We start from the raw sequence: 21510 nt of genomic DNA, 5'->3' as shown, positions 1-21510 counted from the left end.
ACAGAGTAGTTGCCAAAACCAGCATCTGAGCTTTGGGGAATTTTGGCGGCTTTTAGGTAATGTCAGTAAAGTTTCACTCATGTACATTCAATCACTGTCCTCACCTCTTGGTCTAATCTGATCCAGCCAACACAGCATTACAGATAAATGATAGGACAGGCTAGTAGCCCCATTTTCTTTCTTAGCCTAGCATCAAGCCGAGCCCCTATCAGTGAGGGCAAACCATCATCTCTGAAAATGTTGGACATTTTATACCAACTTTCCTCACACAGGATTTTGTCAAAATAAACAGGAGTCGTGTGAGTGCCCTTTAAATATCGACCACTCTTCTCTTTTTCTGTTGAGGTTTGACTGGTCCATAGACTGTACTTACTTAGACTGTACTCACTAGCCACAGTGTGGGCTACCCTTTAGGCGATTGGCCGAATGTTAGCCCTAGAAGTCCCAGGTCCAGTCAAAATGGAATACGCCTCCTAGGGTGGTTGAGAATGACCGAACTAAGATCCTGTGGGAATTCCAGATACAGATGGACAAGCTGGTGATGGGTAACCAAGCTGACATTGTAGTGATGGACAAGCAGAGGAAGATGACCGCAGTGACAGATGTAGAAATGCCAAGTGAAAGCAAAATCAGAAAGAAAGAACACAAGAAGCCTGAGAAATGCCAGTGGCTGAGAGGAGAGCTTGACACGATGTGGCAATATATTGTGTTTGATTACCACAAGCAACAGTGGTAATCAAAGCACTTGGTGCAGTGACCCCCAAACTGGGTGAGTGGCTCCAGCAGATCCCAGGAAGAACATCTGAGATCTCTGTCCAGAAGAGCACAGTCCTAGGAACAGCAAAGATGATGCGCAGGACCCTCAAGCTCCCAGACCTCTGGTAGAGGGCCCGAACTTAAAAGACTGCCTGCAGGGTGAGTGGGGATGACAAGCTGCCCCCTGCGCACACAAACACACATCTTCTCATAAACATCTACATAATCTAATTTCTTTAACATTTACAACCCTGCACACCCTCTGCTGGTCATTAGGAAGAATGCAAGTTTAAGGTACATCTGCATGCCTTCACTTTCTAATCTCGTAGGCTTTGTTAGTACCTCATCTACGCTGTATGGCCTTGACCTAACAAAATCTTTCCAGTCTATTTTAGCATAATTTGATTTGCTGGATTATTACATTTTTTAGAACCCCGGATTTATGTCTCACACATTCATAATGTTGTCTGTACCACATATATTATGCATCTCTGATTTTGGTGATTCTTTTATATGATCTTTTTAATGCGCCAAGCTGGTCCATAGTTTCTGTTAGAATGTCAAGTACTAAATACTCAAATACTACATATTCACTCCATGATATGTTGCCTGATAGGTTGTTTGTTTCCACAGTACGATCCAGCCAAAGTAAAGAAAGGTTCAAACTGGCACCAGCCCACAGACTGCTGGGTCTGATTGTAGTTTTTGCAGGTAGTCTGTCTCTCAGATAGACTAGAATGCTGCACTTCACCGAGTCGTGTCAGAGCCAGCAGTGTTTGTAAGAATCTGCCAATTTCAAGTTGAGGATTTCAAATCATATTAGCAGATATCCTACGGAGAGATCCTCCAAGAGAAACAAATCTCTGCTGTGATGACGTGACACTTCCAGATCCTCAGTGCCAGGCCAAAGAAAACACAGGAGAGTGGGAAAGGAAGTGAAAAGATGCAGACAGTGGAGAGATAGGTTGGTAGCCATGAAGGTAGGAATGTAAAGTGTGTGGATGTGTGGACTGATTGATCACAGCTCATTTTGTAATTATAGGGTGTAAAAATAATTTCACCACATGATATTCTGTTGTCATTTTTGCATTTTTCATGTATCACTGTCCAAGATCTCAATTTATGTAACCACAATTGTGTCTGTTTGCGACAGTATTTTCCTACAGATAGCGTACAGTTTCAAGAGGGGCTTTCAACCACGGCAAACGTTCTCCTGCGCAGTTCTCCAAAATCCCAACTGCAGGCTGCTCGATGTGGATGACGTTGTGCGTCACTCGAATGCTGACTGGCTGACAAGTGAACCAGAACAGGGTAAGGAGAGACAGCAGACGTCACCATGAACAGGAGAAGCACAAAAACACCAAAGAATACAGCATGAAAAGTAAAGACAGCAGCTGCAGTGGACTCTTTTCATTGTTTTTTTAGCACTCAGTTTCTCTTCAGGTTTTTGTATGTTTGAACATCCCTCTTCTCTGGCTCATTAACTGACCAACAATATCAAGAGTGGCTCACAGGCTCATTGACACTGCCTTCATCTGACGAAGGACACTCTCTGCAGGTAGACGGGCAGCTTGAAGCTGCCAATGCACCGACAACCCGCCACCACTGCTTAACTAGAATTTCCCTATAAGTGATGGTTAATTAATCCAGTGGTCATTTCACTGGATTAAATAAATCCAGTGAAATGACCTAAAAAATAAAATGCATGATTTTTTTTAATGATGGATTTTAAGCTTTCCTTTCTTTTCCCCATTTGACAAACGTCCTGACTGTTTTGTTTTTAAGCATGTTGTACATGTGTTTTGCTTTACTTCTCGCCGAGATCAAGGCCACTTCACAAAGTCTCTGGATTTACACTGCAAGCTCATCCAGAGCCTGCAGTGTAAATGTTTGGTTATTATATGTTCGCTTACTTAGAGGCAGCATATTTAAGTCATATTCAGCCTGAGGTAAACTAACATGCATTCATGCCTCTACTTTATGCACTTTTAGGAGATCAGCTGGAGGTTAAACCCAGTTCTGGAGATACTCATGATGTAGACTTTTCAGAGGATGATTGCCTTTCTCCAGACCTTCAAAGGACGGCTCACCATTTCCTTCCCCCATTCTTGAACTCTGCTAGAAAGACTGGAAAATTCTGAAAATGCAACCGTCCCCAGCGCACGTTACACATATAAGTGGTACGGATGGTTTAAATCTGACTAAAGAAGGCTTTGCTGTATTTCATCCCCCGTCTTCCTTCCTTTCTTGCATTTTCCACTCTGTGCTTTCTTAACAGGCAGATATGCTATAAAAAATAATTGTTATAATGAATGTTTTAACTTTGGCTAAAATCTGGTCCGCTAGACTCTCCGTCCAGACTCTGTGGTTACTGATGCTAAGCAGCTCTTGGCATGAGCATAACTCTGCGATTAGTGCCCTTTTAAACACTTATAATTCACAGCCTATGAAAATATTATCAGAGAGGGCCAGCTCTCTGCCTGAGGGGGTCAGGAGGTTGTTTTAATGGCACCGTGGGTTCAGTGTGTTGAACTGTTTGAGCTCACAGCATTAGACTTCTCTTAAATCACTTTCAGTAGGTTGAGAAAGCGGAGAAAAACTATCCGAGATATGGTCATATGCGCTGTAATGTAAACGTGAAAATTAGCCATAATGTTCTGGCTATTAAGACCTTCACATAACTGCCACATGTGGAAATTATTTTCAAATTACAACATGATAAATGGTTTGTTTTTTCAGAGTTGTGTATGAAGGAAAGCCTGAATTCTCATATGTTCACATCCGCACATGTACACACCCACACACCTCTGCTCCGACCTAAATTTCCTGTTAGGTAGTGGTGGAAGGTGTACATGAAAGATATGTCATTTGGCCGGTGGCTGGTTTCAGCTGACAGTTTACATAAGGAAGTTTAAATATCAATAAATACTTTGTCCTGCCACACAGGTGCTTTCCTTTTATAATGTTTAATGTATGGTGTGTGGAGGCAAGAAATGATGAAAACGATCCAAGAAAAGCTGAGTTTATGACATCAAATAAGGCTGCACTACAACATAATCTATGTACTACAAACAAAACGGGGGCTCGATGCATATATAATGTCTGCTGAATTAGGTCTTGAGGTCCAACTGAACAGTTGAATTTATATATTTTAAGTGTACAGACTGTTTGGGGGGGGTTGTTTCTTTTTTGTTTTCTTACCTCCAAGTAACTCCCTCCTCACTAATACTGCCATATATTAGTGTTTCCAAGGCAGTGGTTGCAAGCTTTTTTCTTTTTTTCCAAAATTTTCTAATGTTTTTTCCTATCAAAAATACAATTTCTGCAACAAACGCAATCTTTATGTATCTAAATCCATGATTTTTAAGCTCTGTGAAAATTAAGAGGATAAGAAGGTTTATTTCTGTTAAAAAGGAGTTCCTTCTTCCCACTGTTGCCAAATGCTTGCTCAAATCTGATTGTTGGGCCTCTTTTTAATGTAGTTTATGAAACCCGAAAATGTTCATTAGCATAATCGCATCAACACGGCTCTTTATAACAGGTATCTGTATAATTTGTTGTGTATATATTTTTTTATGTTTCTTTCTTATTTCTTCAATATTTTATACGTGTTTCATGTGTCAGCCAAATATAAATGAGCAACAGCACTGACCTTCAGATGCCACTGTTACTATAAAGGGAAGTTTGCCCCCTGGTGCATGAAACTATATGTGTGCTACTGTTAATAAATGACCGTGCTGCTCCTCTTTTTCATCAGGTCATCTTATTGTGCCAGTGAAAAACTGAACAGGAAACACTCACACACGTACAGCAGCGTGCTATTTAACACAGCTGTTTGTTGAAGTGTAATTTCCATAAAGTTGACACACTTCATTTATGGAACTAACTGAGCCTTACTAACTCAACACAGAATGATGTGGTTAAGAAGAAGACAGGCTGGCTGAAAGACAAATAGCTCTTAAAAAGTTTTAGAGTTTGTTCTTCGGGTCTCCAGACACTGACGGGAACATCCAGTCCAGCAATTACAGTTACACGCTCACCGACAGATCCTGTTTCTGTTTCAAACTTCAATATGTCACGTTGCATCTTTAACTCTTTCATACCTCTCTAACCTTGAGCAGAGCTGTTTAACATGACAGCAACGCAGAAAAATCCAAATTTAGTGCAGGTTCAATATTTACTGACAAAACCTTTAGGTGCAAATCACAGTCCCTCTCTGTGCTATGCTGCTTAGTTCAGTCACAGCAATCTTTCGCTATATTTTTGTTTTGTTTTGTGAACAACAAAGCAAGCATCTCTCATGTTTTGTTTTATGAATATTTATGCACATTATATAAAGTGACTAACCTTGTTGTCCATTTAATACACTATGTTTAATCTCAGTGGAAAAGATTTCCTCTCCAAAGTATGACACCAGGTAATCAGATGGAGAATATTATGTTTAACTGTTAGACTCATCCATGCAGAATAATGCACTTGCTGCAAGAAAGAGTGAGAATTTGCAGCCAAATAGATCAACATTGAATCCTGGACAGTTTTTTTTTTTTTTTTTTTTTTTTAATCATTTGTTTTTATTCTAATGTACAACTGTACAGCTTATATTGTGTTACTAATGGCACTGATTGTGGTTTTATTCTCTATTGTAAAATGTTCATTTTCTGTTTAATGTGAGACAATGCAGGAAATTTACCCCTCACGTTACAAAGAAATGTGAGTGCTCCTTTGCTTTACAAAGTAGAATGTAAAACCTTTTGCTTTTTAAATGAACATCTCAGGAATATTTGCTTAGCAGTCAGTTAATAGTTTGATAACGTATCCTGCAGGATTTAGATGTCTTTGATCCAACACAGCTGATTTAAATGGCTAAATTACCTCCTCAACATTTCTTTAAGTTCTCCTGAGGTCTGGTAATGAACTAGTCATTTCATTCAGGTGTGTTTACCCAGGGTGATATCTAAAACCTATAAAGGACTGGAGTTCCCCACCCCTGCTGTAGGCATTCAGTAAATACATGTAACATAAGATTTTTGTTACATTTGAAGACAAGAACATACTTCTAGTTTTCTATCATTCTGACTAAATGGGATATAAACATTTTGACCACACTGCTCCACATCGTGTGACAAGATTCATTGTGGTGTCTATGACCAAAAACCTTCATTTTGACAGGCAGATTAAAGGTTTTAGGGAGGTTACAGTCTTTTGTAGATTGTAGTGCTGGGTGAAAGGGCTGTTTTGGTAAATTAAGTTTTAGAGCTAAGGTATTTTAAAATGTTTTGAGAAATATGCCAAAGCAACCAAGAAAGACTCATCCACATGTAGGATCTGGGTTTCTCCAGGAGATGGCGCTTTTGTTTATTTTGTGTGTCCCGAGTGGGCCTCGTGATGATGATGAAGATTTCAAGCGTGTTTGCCGTCACTCAAACGAAAATGACTTTGGTCTTTAACACCGTGAACATCAGTAGAAAAATACATCAAGTACTGTGCAAAGGTTTTAAGCTACCACTTATTTTTCTATATATTGCTAGGAAGACAGGAAATATGTGCAGCAATATGTGCAAACATGTATAAACACAGTGCTTCACTATTGAGGTCTAGGCAATAGGGAGGCCACTACATGACTGATGGTGTTCCCATATTTGTTTTTCTATCCAGATATGCTTTTACTGCACTGGCAGTGTGTTTGGGATCATTGTCATGCTGAAAGATAAACCTGTTAGAGTCAGAATCAGACTCTTTCCCAATGGTGCTACATGGTGATCAAAATGAAAATGTATACTTTTCGGTGTGCATAATTCCATCAATTTTGACAAGACCAGTTCTTGTGTAATTTGGTATAGATTCAATCAAATTATGTGTTTTTGTGACAAGCTTGTCACAAAGTGCCTAAAGATACTTTAACAAAGGCCAGTGTTAAGTGGTTCAACATAAATAAATAAATAAACATTCCTCTGAAAATGGTCAGGTACAAGGATGGGACTGAAAATGAGAAATCATCCAATGTCCAACAGCTTCAGAAAGCCTGAAGAATTATTACTCAAGACCACTTTAATTGTATTTTTTTGTATATAAACATTATGTAGGAGTAGGGATAATAGGTATTGATTTATGAATAACTTGACATGAATAACTTAAACTTATAATATACTACAGTATATTTCTAACTAACTAAATATCTTATTTTATTTCTTTAACTTTCTCTTTACAGTCCTTTCATTAAAAATGTAATATACTTTAGGCACACGCACACAGACGCAACCAAAAACACAATTTCCCTAATTAACATAATTCATTGTCATAATTCTCTTTATTTTACACAACACCATAGATAGATAGATAGATAGATAGATAGATAGATAGATAGATAGATAGATAGATAGATAGATAGATAGATAGATGGCGCTGTTAGTCCTTAATTCGGATTTATTTCCGATGCTTCATAGACTTCATAGCCTTTTACCGTAACTATAAGGCTATGTGAGCGAAACAAGTTACAGATTCGTTATGATTCGTCACTTTCATTAAACGACATCCTCTAGACGGAGCAGCTTCCTGTACGATGCTGAAACCAAACACTGAATCTATAATGACGAAATTCGAAAAGTGGATGTGAAGCATGTGCAAATAACGTCCCTCCTACTGCACTGCAGGGATTTCCCATTTTATGACTGCACGCATCCTGCCTCACGTAGGCTTGTTCTTAGTCTGACATGTGATCTGAAGAAAAGAAGAAAGAACAGAGCTAGCATATTTACGTGTGTGTGTTTTATTATTATTATTGTTAATATTATTATTATTATTATTATTATTATTATTGTCATCATTATTATTAGTATCATTATGCGGGATACTGTATTTTATTGCATATTGGTCGTACGGTCATAATCGATTAGTCCAGTTTAGAATACCGTCAGGTCTTCATGTATGACTACGTGACATGTTCATGGCTCCCTACATAGCCCTGCATACATCCATATGGCCAGTGTTGGGGAGTAACGGAATACATGTACCGCCGTTACGTATTTAAAATACAAAATATGAGTAACTGTATTCCGTTACAGTTACCGTTTAAAAAGGTGGTATTTAGAATACAGTTACTTTGTTGAAATAAATGGATTACACGGCGGTACTTCCCTGTTTCATATTGTGGCGGGTCAGGACTGTTTGGGTTTTGTTTGACAGCTACGTTCTGTTGTTCCAGGCGGCATGGTTACAGGGAGACGCTCTCTCTCTGCGTGTTTCCTGGGTGAGAGAGCGCCTGTTGTTGTTGTTGTGCTAAGCTAATAGGCAGAATGCTACCGGTATAGCTCTAAAGAATGTAGCATCATAGGCAGTGTAGTCCGTGCTGCAGGGAGAATGGACTGCCATACCCGTTATGTGTCTGTGAGCGAGGGAGGGAGAAAAAGGAAAAGTACGAGCTGTCATCGAGCAAAAACGGGAGCTGGAAGCATGTAAATATAATAATAACCACTGCAGCCAAGAAGAGTGCCTGACGAGCCCAGTTGTAAGTAAGCTATTAAGACTCGACTGTACACCGTGTTCGTGTTTTCCTCCAAAAACAATAAGTTCTGTTGGAGCAGCCTTTCAACGCCTCTCTCTGTCTCTCTCTAGCAAACTTGACCCAGACAACAAAGTAAAGCTAGTTTTCGGCTACGAGCCCGACACGAACCCACCGTATTAGCCAGAGGTCCCTTTACTACGGTTCGGAGCCACGAACCTTCAGTAACAGTAATAAATCACAGCAATAGTACATTCATGTAGTTGTAAACAGCATGATAATATATTAAGTAATCCAAAGTATTCAGAATACGTTACTCTCATTGAGTAACGTAACGGAATACGTTACAGAATACATTTTGGGGCATGTATTCTGTATTCTGTAATGGAATACATTTTAAAAGTAACCTTCCCAACACTGCATATGGCCTCTCTCACACATTAACTGCCCTCCATAGGAGGGCCAGTCTGCAGTCAGATCAATGCACAATCGAGGCCTGCTAACAAAGCGTTTGGCCCTCCATCCTACCCTCCCACACGTAGAGTGTCAACAGCCACTGCGGTCAACAGCCTACCAGTTACTTTGTATGCTTAACTCGCACTTTTACGATCTAAACCAGCTAGTGCGGGCTCATGAATTGTTCCTATGTAGCCTGTAACAGCTTTATTAAAGCAAATGTGCCCCATTATATTACATCAGAGCCTCGTGTAACCGCTGAGCATCTTGGGAGTGGGACAACCAAATTCTTCATCATTTCATCGCTGGCGTCCTGCCAGCCTCGCTCTTCCTGTCTGTGCATTTCTCTCTTCACCTTTCATCCTCTACGCAACCCTCGATTCTGCCCTGCGAACAGGCTCTGTGAATAAAGACGTTAACCACATGATTCATTCTTCCGTTACTATGGCAGCGAGGAGAGACCGTGAGCATGTACGCGTTCAGAATGGAGTCCTGACAGAAGATGGCATGACGTCACGTCGCCAGGGCGACCAGGCTTCCCGAGTCACGTGTCTGATATAAAAGCGGAAGGCGTCTCAGTGAATTGCGCACACAACTCAAGAAGCATCATCCGTGAGGTAAGCCGCTACACCGCTTTGCTTTTCAGCGTAAGGACCCAACTAACGTCCGACTTTCAAGTATTTTTAAGTATTCAGGTGGAAGAAATGAATTCCGCTCTACTTTCAGTGTTTTACTCCTCTTTTAGGATGTAGCTACGTGACTCGCGGAAGCTGGTGAGCTTATCATCGCCCTGCATCCACGATTCATTAAGTCGGGCACGTAAAACGTCGAAGTGGTGCAGAATGAGAGGAAATATGCCCCACGTGTGCTGCAGGGGTGGTTTATGATTTATTAAGTGTGTCATATTTGGCAGGATTCACGCTTGTATTGTACAGGAAGAGAAGATGCGGCCGTGGCCTTGCAGTCTGGAGAGAGGCAGGCTGTTGTGTTATGTGTTCTGTCTGCGCCATTTTTTAACATAATGTGGCTTCAATTAAGAAATAAATCCCGAAAAACACGAAAACAATCCCAATTAGACTGCACTGTGAATTATCATGACGTAATTGTCGTGTATTAAGTTTGCTCCATTCATTCGTCTCAGCGGGTAACGTGACATTGGCAGCTCGGAGTGCTGCATCTGCGGAAGTGGATTAGTCTCCATGTTATGTAACCCAATAGAAAAATGAAGCCTATCTCAGAAGCATACTGATCAGTAGAGTTAGGAGGCAGATGTTTGAATGAATATGTCCCGCAGTGATGCACAGGGCTGTAGGGACTTGAAGGTGGAGGATGAGTAGATGAAGATGACGCTACGTGCTTCCTCCTGTCTTCACCATGAAGTCTGTCGACGTTGCGCCATTCTCAGCTGAGCTGTGCGCCTGCAATTACTGCAGCCTACATGAGGCAGAGGCCTCAGAGATTCGCGAATGGACAAAATGAATAAGCTATGGTTTATTTCATGGCAGAGAGGAGGAGGCTGCAACTCCCCCCTCTTGACGGCGCAGTGTCGCATGATTCTGCCGCAGTTTACTCCAGACTGGACCGACCTGTTGATGCAGTTCTCTGCTTAGGAGGCCTGTGTTCTCGTTTAATGGCACAGAAGCATACAGGATACAGTTATTGTTCAATTCGTTACTAATAGAAAAGGTCGGATGAGTTCAGTACAGGGGAATTTTAATGAGATTACAAGCATGAATTCATTATTTTAAACTCCACAGAGAATCGTGATGTTTGTCAGTATCTGTGTAGTAATACATTATTTGTGTTGTAATAAATACCACGATGTTGGGTTATTAGTTAAGGTGAACAGTGTTTTTGCTGCTGATTGATTTCATATGCAGGTGTGGTAGGCTACATGCAGATGGAGCCATGGTTGACTGTTGAAGGTCATCCCTCCGGCTAGTGAAGGTCACAGTAGGCCCAGAGCTCCAGTGCTGATACCGATCAGCCAGTAATGTTTCATCTTAGACTCCTTTGTCAGCCTGAAATCATTTATTGAGATTTCAACCATGAAGGGGCCCTCACACGTTAGCTCATACTGCTCTACGCTGAAGGTCACAGTATCTTAGGATCCTTAGCAGTCATGCTAAGCACTGTAGTCACATCCTGTGCTGTCAACCTTCAGGTGATGTGCATGACCGATGATGACCTTTTCCTTTAGATTTATTTCTTCTACAGAGTAAAGAAATATAGAATTTAAAATTAATGCCGGGGAGTTTAGCTATTTTCTGCCTGTAACACACAGAACATGCTATCCTGAGGTGGAGTTCAACCATGTAATTACTAAGATGTGTCACATGTAGAAAAGCAGGGGCTCATGTGGCCTCTTTGATGTTGGGTGTAAATGTGGGCTTGATTTTTGTGTGCTGTCTGCAGGAAGAACGCTATCAGGCCACGTTAGTCATGCCGGAAAATATTCCCTACCTTGATCCACTCATTTTAGACCCAGGTACTTGTGGGTAAAACCCTACCCACATTAAATTACCACATCCTGTAGTTGGTGGGTTGTCCCCTCTACTAAAAGGTAGTTTTGCGATGACACGGATTTACAAGTAGCCTTGAGTCATTCTTGAAGCACTTATGAGTCGCTGTTTCTAGATTAATTCAGGTTTTCCACTCAAAGGAGTTTAGTGGATTACAGGCTGAGGTTGGTGTGAGTGTCCCACTTGACTGTGCTCTGCAGACGTCTTATCACCCTGCAATCTTTTTTAGGTTGTCTGAGCGAGAATCAACTCCAGAGTGATTCAGCGCTCTGTGCATAACTGGCCCCCAATTTGAGGAAATAAACTCTTGAAGAATGTAGGAAGTAGAGCATGTGGATGTACAATTGCCTCACTTATTCAGCACAGCACTTCTTATGGATATTACAGTTATAATATATGTTATAGTATGTGGATTTTTGCATAACCAACATCTTTTTAAGACAAGCAGAGAACACCGCATCATTTTACCAACGTGCTGTGGCTTAGCTTATAATATAAAAGGAGGCAAAAGACAGGGACTAACACTTAAATACCAGTCACAAATTAGTGTTGTGAGGACTGTGTGCGTCTGTGATCAGCATAACTGGGATCGGGGAGTCACGTGTCCTTCTGCTGAGTCCTCTGCAGTTTGATACAGCACAGGCTTTACTAATTCATGATGGCCGGTGTGTGCACAAACTCTATACAAGTTTTAGTGGATTACCAAACCATTATAGGCCTCATTGTATTCATCTTATCAAAGCTGGTGTATCTGGTCATAGGAATACACAATTGACTGCCACTAATTAAATGCCTAATAGAAAAGTGGGCCTTCTAATCGGCCTGTCCCTGTCCACAGAAGGCCGGTATATTAATTACAACAGTAAAATAGTAAAATAGGGGGGGAAAGCCCTTATTGGAATGGAAATTGCCGTAATAGTATGCCTTTTCCCATATAACTTTAACTCTATAGTGCCCAACAGTGCATAGTGAAAGTGATATGAACATCTTTGTGGCGTTATCTCAGAATAATAACATAATAGTATAGCTCACTGCGACTTGTTTGATTTTTGCAAACATCCAGAAGAGGCAAGAACAGAAGACATTACCTAATTGTATAGTGCGCCCGGCCAATCAACCTACTGCAGTGGAAAACCACTGGAGAGAGAGCGAGGGTGTGTCAGGGGGATAGATAGCTGTGGGGGAGGGGGTGCAAAATAAGGGCAAATGAAGGAGGAGTTAGTGGGCAGGAAAAGCCCTGTCAGAGTCAGTGAGTTCACTGACAAATCTTTCCGATGGAAGCGCTTCCAATGAATGCACCAAAGCAAACCAAAGAGCGAGAAAATTAGCTTGAGTCTGCCTGTCATGCAGTCAATAGAGTCAGCTGTGTCTCTCCTTCAGCTCCGTCTCTTGTGTGTGAACAGTGTTACGTAGCAGAACATCTGTGCTACCTCAAACTTATGCCCATATAAGGGTTTGTAGCAAGTTCCTGCAGGCCGTATGTTGTTCAAAGGAGACATATTTTGAAGAAACACAATCAGTGTTTGTTTTGTCAATCGTAGGCGCTCGACGCTGTAAAAAATGTGCACAAAAGGAAAGAAATGCTGTGTCATTGCTCCACTCCCCTCTACTCCTTTCACTTACGCGTCCGCTCTCAACTTTGAGAATTTATTTTTTTCCACCTGCTGCAGACGATCGTCCTTGTCCTTTTTCTGGTCGAATAGTTATGAGTCATCTCTCTCCCTCAACAGTCCCTCCAGTGCACGTACAGCAAACACTGGAGGGGCCCCTATTCTGCACCCCCTCTGCATAAACCTGGGTGAGGAATATAGGCCAAAGCCTTGGGAGTTGGGGGAGTCTGTGTCGGTGGTGGTGGGGGTACGCAGACAAAAGAGCGGCGACAAATAGAGGGATGGAGGGAGGGTGGTGAATTTTAATGATTAGTTTGGGTGGTGGGAATGAGCAGAGGGCAAATGTCTGGAACTCATGGAGCCAAAAAAAGTAAGGGAGGGATAACAGCTCGAAGTGCAGGTCAGCAGGGAAGGACAACAAGCATGCACCATATGTCCAGCTATTCAGTATGATCTAAGCTTTAATGCCATTCATTTTTTTTATTCCTTTCACCCGTTCAGAACGATTTTTACCACCAATTTCTTGGAGCAGTCTTGTTCACCTACATTTAGATCAGATCTCATTTTTTTCCCAGTCTTGCATTGACTCTTCAGGTCAGTTTGTCTTTCTGTAAATGCCAAACACACAGTTTGGTGCGTCTGCGTGCAGTGCATGGTCAGAAAAGTATAGAAGGCTTATGTTCCTTCTTTGAACAATTGAATGAGTATCAGCAGATTGGAAGCTGCAGTTACCAGCATATCACCTCTCCGCCCTGCACAGTGCTGTCTTTGTGAGATGTGGCGCGTCTGTGCGAGCACTCTTGGGGGGTGGGTAATAACAGACCAGTGCTGTTTGGGCTGACGGTAAATTCAAATGCAATGTCCTCGGTAGATATGCGCAATAAAAACCTGGTGCAATTTAGGCGACCTTTAGTGAAACTATGGTGTTGTAATTGTTGCACAAAAACCTTAAGTGTAATGTAATATACCTCACCATTAGCATGAGGCAAAGAGTTTTACTGGTTATCATAGTGCTCCTCAAATGGACTACTAAATAGTGATGCATGCAGTCTGATACCAGCGACCTTCATCGTGTCATGACAGAAGTGCCTGCCATGACATGAGTCTGTCTTTAGTATGTGCTCCATCATGCCGTCCTGCAAAGATCTGTCTCCTTGTGAGCGCCCTGCTATTCCATTTTCTATCTTTAGTTCAGTATAAAAGCCTCTTAAAAAGTAAGAGAGCAGCTGTTTTGTTATGGTTACCCGAGGCAGCTGCTCCGTGTTGGAAAAACTTAGAGCAAGAAGAGAGAAAATCGAGGAGGGAAATGAACTGTGAAACAGGCAACAAGGGCAGAGAGAGGTGGAGGGGGGACCCTGCAGTGTTTTGTGAATGCACAAAAGGTGAAACCTGAGAACTGCGCGGTCACACTGGACCTTCTCCCTCTCTCTTGTCCCCTCTCCATCTTTTTTTTTTCTTGGTGACCTTGTGTGTGGATGCAAGCAGCAGAAAACAAAATGGCCGCTCTTGCCTTCAGAGGACGGTGCTGCAAACATGGAGACAAGAAGTCTAATAACTGAAACCACTGAGGCCATCACAGGTCGCATCACATCACTGCTGGCAGGCTGTTCGATAAATTGATTCTGATTGGAAACAAATGGTGCCGCTCCTCTCTGCATTAATGACCACAGCAGATACATCCAGGTGAAAATAATCCAGAGTCTCATGTGCAGTTATTTTTGTGTGAAAGAAAGAGAGCGATTATTCATCATAATCTGGCACTCCCTTTATTCTATTTAAAGTGCTCCCACAATGCATTTCACCAGATCCACGACCTGCCCTACTTGCTTGTCAGAGAGACACGCACACATTTGTGTAGACACACACACGCTCTCTCTCTCTCTCTCTCTCTCACACACACACACACACAAAACAGATTAGGAGATTACAGTTGTCTAAAATGACGAACAGCCAGTTCCAAGGACAATCCGCATTGCCCTTACTTACTCTACCTGCCCTGCCACTCGCACATATACAGACACTTGTCTCACACACACAGCACCAGCATCACCAGCACTGCTTTGATTGTGAACGTGTTATTGGTTGGTGACAAGCTGCAGATGGAAACCTCCCATAACCCCCCAACATGAGGTTGCACGAGTTGGGAGACTAGACGTGATATCAGGATGTCAGGAGTCAACGTTTTTAATATAGAGAGAGCGAGGACGGCGAAGGAGCTGAAGTACTGGAGAGGGGTAGCAGAGCTGGTAAAAAAGACAAGAAGGGTGGGACTAGGAGGAGGAGAAGGAGGTGTAGTGAGGAGGTACCAGAGTGTTCCAGTATGAAAGGGAGAGGAAGGTAGAGGGAAAACGGTCACGCTTCCTCTCTATCAAGTCCCTGCTTGCTCCACATACCTACCTCCTTCCCTTTATATCCCATTGTTGTTGAAACATGTCGCTGCATGAGGTAACGCCTCCCTACTCCTGCGGCAGTTGCCTGTACAACACATTTTTCTGGCAGCCTGTATTTTTCCCCTGTTGGCATTAAACACAGTCACACTCTCGCACACTTTCTGGCTTGTGCTATGCTTTCAGTCATCATACCTGGCTCAAAAATGTCATGCAAACTCATAAGCGTTCTTCACAGGCGTTAGTGTTTTTGCCTTTAGTGCTAATGTGTCACAGAGGGCATCCAGGTATTGTGAGATGACAGTTTTTTACAGTGTTGCCTTACTGCTGAAATCACCGAAGGGGCTGATGTTGAAATTTGGGCGTTTCAAATCTTTTTAAGATGTTGCATACGACAACATGTAACCTCACTTCACCCCACATGACCTCCGACTGAGTGGAGAGGACAGAAACAAGTGTGAGGATCAGTATAAAACGTCGAGGGGAGAAGGAGAGGAAGACAAAAAAACCATCTGTAAATTCAAAGTGAAATGGATGATAGAGGGTAGCTTGGCACAAATGGATTTGTGATTTATTGCACATGTGCTTCTTTTTGGTTTTGCCTGCTCATTTCCTGTGGTTGTATGAGTGTAAGGTCATGTATTAACTTGCCACAAATTTTTTTTCTTGACTTCCGGTATATTATATTCATTTTGACACTGCAAGCCAGCAATATATCTGTCCTTCCTAAAGCTGCTTCATTTTCCTGGGGTTGCACCCTGCCTGACTCTGATGTTTTAAAAATTTTATATATCAGCTATTTTTGGCTGGGTTGACAACAGATGGCATCTTGATCTGCCTTATCTGGGGTTGATAGCTTGCTTGTATTTTCTGTCATTTGATGTTCAATATTGTTTAAATAAATTTATTTCAAATGTGATGATTTATTTAATTTTCTTTCTTTTTCTTCCAGGTTACTCCACGCTCCCTAAGCAGCAGCCACCATGTCAGACCTCTGTGTTGGAATCAATGGGTCAGTTTGAAACACCACACACACACACACACACACACACACACACACACACACGGACACTATTAAGATGGGTAAGAGTGACTTCTGGTGGTTACAGTAGGATATCATTGAAGCAAAAATTGGGGCTGGGCAAGCATTGGTGGTTAGTAAAGATGTGTTAAAGAGGAACCAAAGGGCAAATGCACCATAACACCATAACAAATTCATTATTAACAAGTAATAACTGCACAGTAAAGCCTGTTTTGATGCTGAAAGGCTTACTGTGATATTGACTTGAAATTATTAGAAGTAAACACTCTCCATGATTGAGCCACCTCTTCCTTTAGCCATCGTTCAAATTATATTATATTGTGGTTACAGTTTGAGGCTATATTTGTTTTCAGGACTAAAAAAAAGATAATCTTTTTTTGTTCATAAATATTTTCATCCTATTTGTGGGAATAGGTTAATTGGATAATCCAAATTGCCACTAGGTGTGAATGTGTGAGTGAATGTGAGTGCGAATGGTTGTCTGTCCCTGTGTGTTGGCCCTGCGACAGACTGGCGACCTGTCCAGGGTGTACCCCGCCTCTCGCCCTATGACAGCTGGGATAGGCTCCAGCGCCCCCCGCGACCCTGAAAAGGATAAGCGGAAGCGAATGGATGGATGGATGGATGGATGGAATAATTTCATCTACCGTAACATTTCTGTAATATCACATTCACAGTTGTGCTTGTAATGAGGGACACATGCTGTCTATTTTTGAGTAATTGGATAAGCATGACATGATGTGGACATATAAGAGTGTAGTGAAAGTTCCTCATATTAAAACTGTAAAGTGTTGCTGCACTGGACATGGACTGATCCCATGGGTGCTGTGACATCCTGAGGAAGTTTCCCACTGTTTTCCCATGGCAACTATTCCTAATCTCTCCATCGCTGTCTCTGCAGATTTGGTCGCATTGGCCGCCTGGTCCTGAGGGCTTGCCTTCAGAAGGGCATCAAGGTTGTGGCCATCAATGACCCGTTCATTGACCTGCAGTACATGGTGAGTAAATCTACTGCCTGCTAAGTAGGGCTGTGCGATATGACAAAAATCTCATACCCCGATATAAGACATTTATCGTCCTGACAACGATATAAATCACAAAAATGTAATATTTTCTGTAAATTCTGTGACTCTCGGGCAACTCGACTTGCGTGAAGTTTTTCCAGCTGGGCGTCCTTTACCTGGATGCGAGTGTTTTAACCGATGCATGAAACTTTACAGTTTTGGACAGTTTTAGAAGTTGTAACGGCCACCATTTTCTTTCAAAGTTTGAGTCTAAGGTTTATTTTTTAGCACCTAACAGCTCTTTCTTTTTTTTCTTCTCCTTCTCATCCGTAAACTCTCTGCATACTCTTTCACGTGATTCAGTTTATTTTGAAAAGTCTCAACAGGATCTTGAGCTTTATTGTTAAAGGTTTAGTAGAAAACAAACAAGCGGACAGCGGAGCCACGCCATCGTTTTACCATCATTGTTGCTAACGACAACATGTAAAAACAGGCGCTTGTCCGTGTGGTTATATTAAATATAAGAGAAAGAGAGAACTTTAAGAAATTAATATAGCCACTACAGTGACCATCAAAATGATGAAAAAATGTTGCTGTAAACAGTTTATTTTACGACACCACGAAACAAATGATAGCGTAATAGGAAACGACAGAAGTTTTTATATCGTCATCCGATATATATCGTTATATATCGAACAGCCCTACTGCTAAGTTATCTAAATTATTCAGGCTGTGTAGTATAAATCCATGTTGTCATGTAGGAATGGATGTCTGTTGTTTGGGTGCTAATAGAAAACTTAATCTCGCAGTGTTTTTTTTTTCTGAAAGCTGCCCAGAAAATTCCAGGAGGGTATAAAACATGCTTGCTTCCTTGTGAAGCACTCCCCATATTAACGTCATCACTGTCATCCCTCCTGCTTCTAGGTTTACATGTTCAAGTACGACTCCACTCATGGCCGTTACCGTGGTGAAGTGTCTGCAGATAATGGCAAACTTGTCGTCGATGGCCAAGCCATCTCTGTCTTCCAGTGGTAAGTAACGACAACGTTAACTGGCCGGTGGCTGTTTTCTGCTACAGAGAGCAGATGTAAACAGGCTGAAAAAATGTTTCAGTTCAGTTTTTTTTTTATCTAAAGCTGCTTCATTTTTCAAAGTAAACATCCGGTGACATTAGAGGAAGAACATCAGCAATCTTCTCTGACCAGGCATGTGATGAGAGTGGGGAAGAGTGTAGACAGGAGCGGTACAAAGCACTGACTATGGCTGCAAGAAAAGTTGCTGCTCTGCAATTGTGGCATATAAAGAAACAGGCAGTGAGAAAAGGGAAGTGTAGAAGAAGTGGTCAGTTCACTATGGGAAGTCCCCCCAGCAGCTTGAGGATATAATGACTGCAACAACTGAGGGACGATTGAGGGTCACCTGACCCAGCCCTAGTTATGAGCTTTTGAAAAAGGAAAGTTTTAAGTCTGATCTTATAGAGAGGCTGTCTCTGTCCCAAATCCAAGCTTGGAGCTGGTTCCATAGGAGAGGGCCTTTAGAGCTGAAGGCGCTGCCTCCCATTTTACTTTTAGAAACTCCAGGAACCACAAGAGAGTCTCAGAGCGATATGCCTTGTTGGGATAATATGAGGTTTTTAAGATGTGATGAGCGGCATATTTAGCATTTTGCATGTGAAAAGAAAGACTTTTAAAATCAATTCTGGATTTAACAGGCAGCCAGTGAGAACAGCTAGTTTGGTTTCTAGTCCCTGTTAGTACTCTCATTGGAGTTGTTTGGATAAACTCAAAGGGGCGAGACAGGATGTTGCTACTTTAGCCAGCTGTATGTAGTAATACTCCTGTTTCGAGGTTTTTTTAGGATAAAATACAGTAACGTGAATCAGGTAAAAGCAAAAGAAGCTGATGTACAGAGACCTGCCAAATTTAAGGTGATTCTGGACTAATGCAGTTTCTTCTATAACTCTAGTATGAAGCCAGCTGAAATCCCCTGGGGCAGCTCTGGAGCCAAATATGTTGTTGAGTCCACTGGAGTTTTCCTCAGTGTTGAGAAGGCCTCTGTAAGTACAAAAACACAGACAAACGCAACGACATTCCAGGAAATGTTTCTAACCTGCGCTCTCTCTCCCAATCACAGTTTCACATCCAGGGTGGTGCAAAGCGTGTGGTTGTGTCAGCCCCCTCACCCGATGCTCCAATGTTTGTCATGGGAGTTAATGAGGACAAATACGACCCCTCCTCCATGACTATTGTCAGGTAACATAATTTAACTGTTAACTTAAATTTAGCTTTAGAACCTCAAAAGAAACCCTAAATATCATATCTACTAGTATATTGTAAAATAACTAATCGTGTCTGTTGCTCTGTTCATAGTAATGCCTCCTGCACCACCAACTGCCTGGCCCCCCTGGCCAAAGTCATCCACGATAGCTTTGGCATCGAGGAGGCCCTCATGGTAAGTAAGAGTAATTCTATACAGTATCTGAGTATGATAAGCAAATGTAATATTTATGATCTTCTTTTTTAAGCCTTAAAGGTTAATAATGTGTCATATGATATCTGTAGACAACAGTCCACGCATACACAGCCACACAGAAGACAGTGGATGGTCCCAGTGCCAAGGCCTGGCGTGACGGCCGTGGTGCCCACGCAAACATCATTCCAGCTTCCACTGGTGCTGCCAAGGCAGTGGGCAAAGTCATTCCTGAACTCAATGGGTAAAGACACACATACAAAAGTTTCAGCTGCCTAAGCTGGTGTACACTTTAGCCAGTTGTTGAAGAAATGAAGACTGATTAATAAAAAGTGCAGAAATCACTTTTTTGTCCTTTGCCTCCTTCTTTCTGTAGTAAGCTGACAGGCATGGCATTCAGGGTGCCAGTGGCCGATGTGTCAGTGGTGGATCTGACATGCCGTCTCTCCAAGCCTGCTTCATACGCTGAGATTAAGCAAGCCGTCAAGAAGGCCGCCGAGGGACCCTTGAAAGGAGTGCTGGGTTACACCGAGGACCAGGTATTCTATATAAACAGCTGATTTAATATTGTTATCATCGATCTGTGATCTGCTTTACTTTACACTCACGTGGTGTGCTTTGTGTTTGCCAGGTGGTGTCCTCTGATTTCATCGGTGATACCCATTCCTCCATCTTTGATGCTGGTGCTGGCATCTCCCTCAATGACAACTTTGTCAAGCTCATTTCATGGTGAGTTTTCAGCATGTCCCGTCCAGCCCCTCATAGAAAACAGGAAGTCTGGAAAAAAAGACGCTGACTAATTCATTTTCCTTTCCTCCAACCAGGTATGACAATGAGTACGGCTACAGCAACCGCGTTGCCGACCTGCTGCTGTACATGCACTCCAAGGAGTAGGCACTTCCTGTCCACCAAGGAAATCAGCAAAGGGACCACCCCTAATTCATCCTTTACTTCCACCCTTCTCTTTTACACACAAGCCTAACCCATAGTCATAGCATCACAACCATTAGCTCTACTACAGTATATGTAGGCAGCAGCAGTGTGTTTGAGTGTTTATGAGTTATTCTGGTTTTGTTTTATTCTTCTTATAATTCCAAGGCGACCGTTTGGTGAAATTTTTGTGTCCGTGTGCCCCTCTCCACCTCCCACTGCCACCTTAGATGTGTCATTATGACTCAGTACTATGGTAACTACTGTATCCATCGCCCTGTTGGTGTGTTTAAAGGCTTTATCACCAGTAAAAGGAGAAAGCTGAGAGGCAGAACTATTGCAACTCTGCTGAAGGATAAATAAAAGTTGAAAAACCTCAAATTGTCCTGTTTTATGCTTCCAATCAACCAAAATGCAACTTGTTTGACTGAAATATGTAATAACAACCAGTAACACTGTGCTATACAGAATTACTAGAATTACTGTAACAATGATAACAAGAAGATCCATGACATAGCCTCTACTCCTGGTCATGACAGCATTTTAAATTAGCTATTACTGTGATCTTTGGGTATGGACATGCAGAGGAAGGATGGTGGATGCACTCGACAAAAGATCCACACTGAAAATTATCATGATTTGCTTTGAACTCCAACTTCATATTCAAAAGTTCTGTCAAAAGCAGCTGTGTTTTAATCCACAGGATAATCTTCCAATTTTATTTATAAAGCACTTTAAAATACCCAGCAAAGGAAAAAAGTGCTGTACAGAAAATAAGTTAAAACAATAGAATAACAGAAAACAGCAAAATAAATAAATAAAACACATAAAATTAA

The 21510-nt window shown here is 41.8% G+C and overlaps 1 protein-coding gene and 1 long non-coding RNA gene across 2 annotated transcripts; both read left to right on the top strand.

Moving 5' to 3' along the window:
* Positions 1-1350: 1350 nt before the first annotated feature.
* Positions 1351-4276, top strand: LOC146507915 (uncharacterized). Its single transcript, XR_014876884.1, has 3 exons — positions 1351-1720; positions 1910-2067; positions 2749-4276. It is a non-coding gene; the product is annotated as an uncharacterized LOC146507915 (long non-coding RNA).
* Positions 4277-9232: 4956 nt separating this feature from the next.
* gapdhs (glyceraldehyde-3-phosphate dehydrogenase, spermatogenic) lies at positions 9233-21055 on the top strand. Its single transcript, XM_085177643.1, has 11 exons — positions 9233-9327; positions 16182-16241; positions 17173-17269; positions 18200-18306; positions 19241-19331; positions 19409-19527; positions 19645-19726; positions 19837-19988; positions 20121-20283; positions 20376-20473; positions 20569-21055. Exons 2-11 carry the CDS (start codon positions 16213-16215, stop codon positions 20636-20638), a joined length of 1008 nt encoding a protein of 335 aa, XP_085033769.1. The 5' UTR covers positions 9233-9327; positions 16182-16212; the 3' UTR covers positions 20639-21055.
* Positions 21056-21510: the final 455 nt, after the last annotated feature.

The sequence above is a fragment of the Neolamprologus multifasciatus genome, chromosome 11 (genome assembly GCF_963576455.1).
Source record: "Neolamprologus multifasciatus chromosome 11, fNeoMul1.2, whole genome shotgun sequence".
Taxonomy (NCBI): Eukaryota; Metazoa; Chordata; class Actinopteri; order Cichliformes; family Cichlidae; genus Neolamprologus; species Neolamprologus multifasciatus.
Note: the sequence above shows the minus strand (reverse complement) of the source record. Positions and strands in the feature narration are given on the sequence as shown.